Below are 7,614 nucleotides of genomic sequence, written 5' to 3' on the forward strand. Positions count from 1 at the left end.
TTTAAACTTGTTCATGAATGAATTTGATATTCTGATGACAAAAGCCCTAATATTGCAAATTAAAAAGCAAACACGAGGTGTGATCTGTAGCTCAACTAAAGAATACAATGAATAGAAAACAAAGCAATGTGTGTTTACTGTATTTGGCTTCAGGGTACTGACAGTTCTCGTGACGTCACTAGTGCTGCATAGAAAGAACCGAAAATAGCGGAAGTGATGAGAGCTACAAGCGTTTTCCTTCAAAGCAAAATTCTCAATTGTGAAACAAACCAATGTCACAAATACTCCTCTTGAAGTGCTCAACTTCAAGTTAACACTTTCAAATAAAGGTAATTATGTGATTATTATTTTTTTTTTTAAATTAGTGTGGACTGAAGTCATTGTGTGCCACTGTTTGATTATTTCACTCTTAATTCTTACTGTATTGTCTTCATTTTGTTTTCAAAAATATGTTGTCTTGGTTTATCTTAAGCGTAAAGGTTGAACATTTGGCCCTTAATGGTGATTTTATGAGATTTGTCTCATGAGTGTGGATTTCATGATCTTTTTTAAAAAAAATTAATTTTAAAACATCAACACATCCATTATTCACACGTGTGTTCAATATGTTATGTATATGGAGGTAGATATCGTTATTATTCAATCGAAAATGACCATTTCAATCAAAAAACTTTACCTCAATCAAAAAAAAAAAAAAATAATAATTTCAATAAAAGATCTCTTTGATTGAAAATATAAATTTTTGATTGATGTAAACTTTTTGATTGAAAAGTTTGTGGTTTTTTTATTGCAGTGATTTTTATTTCTTATTTTAATAGCCAGTAGATTTGTGTCTATTATTGAATCAAAAAAATCTTTACAATTAAAACTATTTTAATCAAAAAAGTTTACTTCATTTAAAAAATACTCTTTGAATCAAAGAAAAAAAGAATAAATAAAACAAATGCTAATCTTTGGGTCAAATATTTTTTTGCATTTGAAGACTTTCTTCGATTGAAAATTTTCATTTCAATTGAAGTAAACTTTTTTGAATGACAATGTTTTTTTTAATTGAAAATATTTTTTTATTATTGAATAATAAAGACATAAATCTACCCATATGTACTGCTTTTTCACCAACTTTCTCACTTTATCCGCAAAGTTGCATTTATTTTGAAAGGTAATCCCGGAAGCACCCATGTTAAACAGCCGGTGTGAACGTATTTTGGAGGAGGCTATAACCGGAGAGCTTGTCGCGGGCTGTCGGAGGATGTCCGCCCCGCCGCAGGGACTCGCTCCAGACGGGATGTCAACGTACAGTTCACGGTGTCCCTCCCCGTTCTCCTCCATCTGTTCCCGCGGGCACCCATGAAGCCTCCGCTGATGAAGCCCCGACCTGCCCGAGTGAGGCGGAAAGCGGCCGGAGACAGAGAGCATGTACTGGCGCGTCGGGTTCGCCTGGACGCGGTCGTGTGTGGTTGATTTGGGCCAGAACCGGAGCTTCTCCCCGGGCATGCCTGCGGGCTCCGGTGAGCAGCTCTCGTTTTATGGGTACATCGTCGCCTACCCTCTGCAGGACTGCGGCGGCATCATGGCAGCGCTGGGCTCGGACTCCTGGTGGCGGAAGACTCTGTATGTGACCGGGGGAGCTCTGCTGGCTGCCGCCGCCTATCTGCTGCACGAGCTGCTGGCCATCAGGTACCGAACACACCGACACCGGGACACATTCAGGTTACCCACCGTGGGCCACAGCTGTGGTTTCCCCCCAGTCTGGTGTTACTTAATTGAGTCTCTGCTGGGGCGGGGGGAGCTCGGAGGACAACACCGAGTCGTGATGTAACGAAGCCCCCAAACCGGCCTCCATCTCTACCTCGACCTCCTTATTATGCAGGACTGAGTGATGTGTGCGACCCTTTGGTGTAAATTAAAGGCCTTGTTTTCCTTTGGTCATTTCAAAGAGCTGGAAGCGGTTCCACCATTGCTTACTGGGAGCTTTGTTTACCCAGTCTGGCCTCTGTTCCCTAAGCACCAGTAACTCACAGGGGTCACTGGTTCAAGGACTGTTAAAACAGTTTTCCTGTTGTAAATAGCCTCTAAAAACTATACCTTTATCTATTGCTGCACGATATTGGCAAAAATGATAATCACAATTATTTTGATCAGTATTGCAAAGCACGATTATAATCACAATTATTTATCATATTAGGGAAAATCTGCGTTTTTACTCCACTACTTTTTTTTTTTTTTTTTACTCCACTACTTTAACTGTACACATATTGTTTGTTTAACAGTGCAGTGTTAAGCATTAAAATGGAATTATATATATTTTTTTAAAACTAAAAAAAAATAGTGTAAATTAGGGCTGGATAACAAATCGTGATTCAAGATATATTGAGTTTTCTATTTTGGCGATACAGTAAAGGACATTATTGAGATATGTCTATTAGAGATGTCCCAATACAGCTTTTTCACTTCCGATACAATACCAATATTGCAGCCTGGAGTATAAAAGCACAGTTAGATCATGGATTACTGAGTGCGTCCTAACCCAGACCTTCCCCTAAACAAGCCACACTACAGAACTCACTCACACGTGCTATCCCTTATTGGAGAAAAAGGTAAAAGTGGCACATATTTATCAGCTGTTTGTTTTCTGGTAAGACTTTATTGAGTTAGAAATATCGAGATATGTGTTTTGGTTCATATTGCTCAGCCCTAGTGTAAATGCACTTTTTTACTGCATCGGAAAATAACCAGAGCCATAGAGAAATATCATGTTACTTGGTTGAAATAAGGCACATTTTGGACGAAAATCATCTTTCATATTTCACTAAAACTTCTCTGAATTACTGTACATTTTATTTTTACATCTGTTTTTTTTTTTTAAATGCAATTTTCACTTGTTTTTGCGTGTTCTCATCCACTGTTGTGAGTTTTCTTTGGACATCAGTAGACCATGTGCTGTTTGGTGCAAAACAAGATGTTTATCAGGTAATAATGGTTAGTAACTGAAATACTACCCATTACTCTCTTTCCCATAATGCACTGGGAACATGTCTAACCCATGTCTGCTGCAGTGAGCTCTTGCACCCCAGTTCTCACAGACTGTAGGTGGAAATGTTAACTCATGGCAGTAGCACTTTAAAAATGTGTGTGTGTGTGTGTGTGTGTGTGTGTGTGTGTGTGCGCTAAATTCAGTTTGACCCATGTGGAATTGTTATGACTGAAAAGTCAAGTTTAAAAAGAAAAAAAAATGCTTTTAAAGGGTACTTACAGTACATATTTATCATTAGGGTCTGGTGTCAAACTTTCTGGGGAAATACAGAAGTGTTTTAATACTTCATGGACCTTATAGTCATTTTTATACCATTGTTTGTTGGAAATATTAGCTTATTATGCAATATTTGCAAACATTTTCTGTTTTTACCTGATAACTAATCTATTGATTTCACAGTGAAACATATATTTGAGAGGTTTCTGATTTTAATCTGATCAAAAAACAAGAATAAGATGAGAAAAAAACTATTTTAAATTCTTACGTGCATTATTAAATTTTTTTCCAACAATGTATTTATTTAGTGCTTATATTTCCCTACAAAGAATGTACAGACTTCAATCATTCAACGGAGAAAAAAGAGCAAACAAAAAACCATGTACATTCAGTCTCAAGAGTCCTCATTATGATCCTCAGATAGATTAAAATATTCCACATATGTAATAAAAAAATAAAAAAAAACCTCCATATAGATTCAAACAAGTCATGTTTTCCTTTCAAGAGACATGTTATCCATTCCAGTGGTAAAAATGTCAAAATCGGTTTAGCCTCTAGGCCAATACTTTTCTAGTTAAATGCAATCAGACGTATGGCTTACAGTAGACCCATCATGTCAATACGCAACTGTTCACATTTTCTATATTTGGTTTGTTTGGGATAAAGTCCTAAAATAAGAAAAGCAGGTTCTGACTTAAAGGTTCCAATTCATGCTATTTTTCACCCATCTCCATTTGTTCTAAGAATGCCAAAAACATAGTATTTGAGGTTTATTTTCCCAAACTTGCCTGTTTTCCAGAGTTTTAGCCTCTGAAAAGTCACTTTCTGAGCAACTCTACACAAACAGGCTGATTTGCGGCCTACTTATGCATATTCATGACTGGGCGTGTCTATAGACGGGACACTGACTTCCGCCTCCCGACACGGTGATGTAGGGCCAGAGGACGGCCCGCCCTCCTCCCACCCACTCCGTAGACAGAGCGTGGGGGCGGGGCGTTCACCGCTACATACATAAATTGTAGAAAATACATACAAAGCACTGCGCGAAGGACGCTGACATGCTCACCTTTGTGGCCGTGTCTGTTTACGTGTCAATCACGGCAGAGAGCTTTCTGGAGGCGCGGCTTCTCCAGCTCAGTGCCGTGTCAAATTTGTCATCAAAGTGGGAATGCGTCATCAAATTGGAGCGAGGTGTTTGGGCTCACCCTGCAGTAAGAAAGGAGCAAATCACGCTCTAACTAACGATTGAGGGAATCAATGAAAAAAAAACAAACACTTTAGGCATGTGTATGAAGCCCTAATAGCACTTTATGATGTTTAAAGCACAGAAAAGTCGATTTAGTGTAACATGGGCCCTTTAAGCCTTTTGAAATACGGGTAATGTATTTTTAAAGTTTGAAAAACTGCAGCTTAAACAGATTTAATTACTTTACATTCCCAAATACAGTGGAACAGTCTACCTTAAATATGTAAATCATATTGAATAGAAGTATAGATGCTGTATGTTGACAGCTGTGACATTGAATACTGTAAACCACTTTTGCATTTATTGCAAATAACTTTCCCCATGAAGCACTTTTGGCTTCAATGTACACCTATAGTTTAGTCTTTGTTCTTGTTATTGAGGCTGACACTTCACACCAGGGTCCTCTATTTCTGCTGGTGTAGCTTTATTCTCACACCTCATTGGTCTGTGCATCAGAGAGAGGGAGAGAGAGAGAGAGGATGTGTTGTTCAGGCCATGGTCAGCAGCAGTATTTCAGCACCACACAGAAATAGACAGCTCCTCTGCAGCTCACCCTCTACATTTATCGCTCCATGGAAGCCGGTGCTGGTCCAATGACTAAGCTGCTTTTTAACCACCATCATCCACATGATCACATGAGGCTCATTCAGAGACGATGGCTCATTGTTTTGACACTGCAGCCTCCGTTGTTAGAAAGAAGGCGAAAAGACCTTGAGTGAATTCAGTGAGTCACACGATTGCGTCTCCACTCTGACTGTAGCTGACTTTGCATTATTCCAGAGGACGTTTACAGTGACCATGGCCTCCAACCTCAGGGCGTTGGATGATCTGTGCAGTGGCTTCTTTTTCCAATCGTCTTCCTACTGATGGAATTGGCACTTTTGCGAACAAAGATTCAAAGATAAATTTGTGTTTTTTTCTGAAATACTTGTGCTGTGAAACAGCAGCTGGAGAAGAATCTGATGAAGAAATAGATGTGAATGCGTCACTTTCTCATAGTTTGCTAGTCACTGTGTTCTGTATGGAGGTAGATTTGTGTTTATTATTCAATAAAAAAAAAATAACTTAAATTAAAAAACAAAAGAGTGTACTTAAATCAAAATGAATATATTCAATCAAAGAAAAAAAGTGTTCAAATACAAAAAAAAATATTTGAAACCTAAATATTTGTATTTGAACACTTTTGCCTTTGATTGAAATTGTATTTTTTTTAATGAAATAAACTTTTTTTTTTTTTTAAATTGAGTAATAGACACAAATTATATTTGTCATTATTATTATTTTTTAAATCACTTTTCAATAAAAAGTATTTTCAATCAAAAAAAACAAAAAAGTGTTCAATTGCAAAATAATATGCGAGACCCAAATAATTACATTGGACCCCTTTTTTTTCCTTGATTGAAAATGTTTGATTGGGGGGGGGGGGGATTGAAATTATAATTTTTTTTAATTGAAAATATTTTTTGATTGAATAATAAAGACAAATGTACCAATACGCAGTTCTGCCCCTTAAACATTTTCTCCTCACGATTTAGTACAAAATGCTTCCTTATTATTAACAAATGACCATAAATTCACTCTTATTGTTCTTTTATTCCACTTTTCTTATTAACCGTTAAATATTTCCACATAGCCAACATTGTTCTTTCACACCAAATTAATCAAATTATTAGATCAAATCTAATTGGTTGAGGCTAGCTGTATCATAGCCTGTTTTACAAGTACAACTACTATCTCGGTATCATGTTCACCTGCACATCTCTAAATATTTATCATCAAATGATCTTTATCTTATGTCCCACCATAAACGGGATCAGAATCAGAAATACTTTATTTATCCCTGGGGAAAGTTGTTCTCTTACCGAGGCTCTGTCCACGTGTGTTCGCACAGGAAGGAGGAAGAGCTGGACTCTAAAGACGCCATCATACTCCACCAGTTCTCCAGGCCCAAAACAGGCGTCCCATCACTGTCTCCTTTCTGCCTTAAACTGGAGACCTACCTCCGTATGGTGGACCTGCCGTACCAGGTACACCTGTGGTTTAGTCCAACACACTACTTATGTTTTCTTCTTTTGTTTGTGTCCTTTTTTTAAATGTCACTTTGTATGTTTAACTCTCACTCATGTCAGTCCTATGTAGGGTTGGGGTCAATTTTAATTGTAATCGCGTAATTGATAATTAATTACAGCTATGGCATAATTATTATTGTAATTTTGATAATCTATCGCTGTCATAATCATAATTAAATTGTAATTGCTTTTAGATAATTGACTTTATCATTGTAGTTGCCATGAAAATTCTACAAAAATGGTCAATTATAATGGGGAACCATATTACAGTTCTATGTACAGTTCTACACACATGTAGTTAACAAAACGTTAAATTGTTTAAGCTTTCACATATTTTACCATTTAAATTTTTTTTTTTTAATCTCGGGCTATACTGACACAAAAAAGGCTCAGACGCCCACATTTTAAATATTTAAACCTATGTTTTCATTGATTATGAACCCTAACAAGGTAACCAATAGATAGGAAAGAAATTATATGATAGATATTTGTTTTTAGAGTATTTTACAGCTGATTTAGGACTCATTATCATAAGAGATGCTAAGAGAAAGCTAACACAAGATGAGGTTATTTATTTCAGGCTCAGTAATTGTGATTCATTGTAATTGAGAATGTAAATGTAATTGACTTTCTGAGGATAAAAAAAAAAAAAAGTAATTGAACATGGGTAATTGAAAATGTAATTGTAACAAAAAAAAATGCAATTGACCCCAACCCTGGACCTATATTCTGCTCTTATTTATTTATTGCCACATACAACACAAAGACAGAGACAATTACAGAGAAAATGCCATAGATCATAGACAGTTTTTACAAATTGTTTATGTTTAGTATAGTAAGAGTGTGTGTGTGTGTGTGTGTGTGTGTGTGTGATATTATAACAATGGTATTGTGGTATTAAGAGGGTGACGGGAGGAGACAAGGTAATAATCGATGAATATTTTCATATAAAATTGAGAGAAGAGAGGGAAAACGAGAGGAAATAAAAGAATTAAATAAAAATAAATAATAATAATTTTCTGATTCCTTCTTTTGACAGAATTACTTTG

General features: G+C 36.5%; 1 protein-coding gene across 1 annotated transcript in view; it reads left to right on the forward strand.

Annotated features, from left to right (window-relative positions):
- Positions 1-1,141: 1,141 nt before the first annotated feature.
- faxca (failed axon connections homolog, metaxin like GST domain containing a) overlaps positions 1,142-7,614 on the forward strand; it is a 9,619-nt gene continuing 3,146 nt past the window's right edge. Inside the window, exons 1-2 of the mRNA XM_028440333.1 lie at positions 1,142-1,677; positions 6,388-6,523. Coding sequence (XP_028296134.1) covers positions 1,415-1,677; positions 6,388-6,523 — 399 coding nt within the window. The 5' untranslated portion in view covers positions 1,142-1,414. The remainder of the gene's footprint in view (positions 1,678-6,387; positions 6,524-7,614) is intronic.

This window comes from Gouania willdenowi, chromosome 24 (genome assembly GCF_900634775.1).
Source record: "Gouania willdenowi chromosome 24, fGouWil2.1, whole genome shotgun sequence".
Lineage (NCBI taxonomy): Eukaryota > Metazoa > Chordata > Actinopteri > Blenniiformes > Gobiesocidae > Gouania > Gouania willdenowi.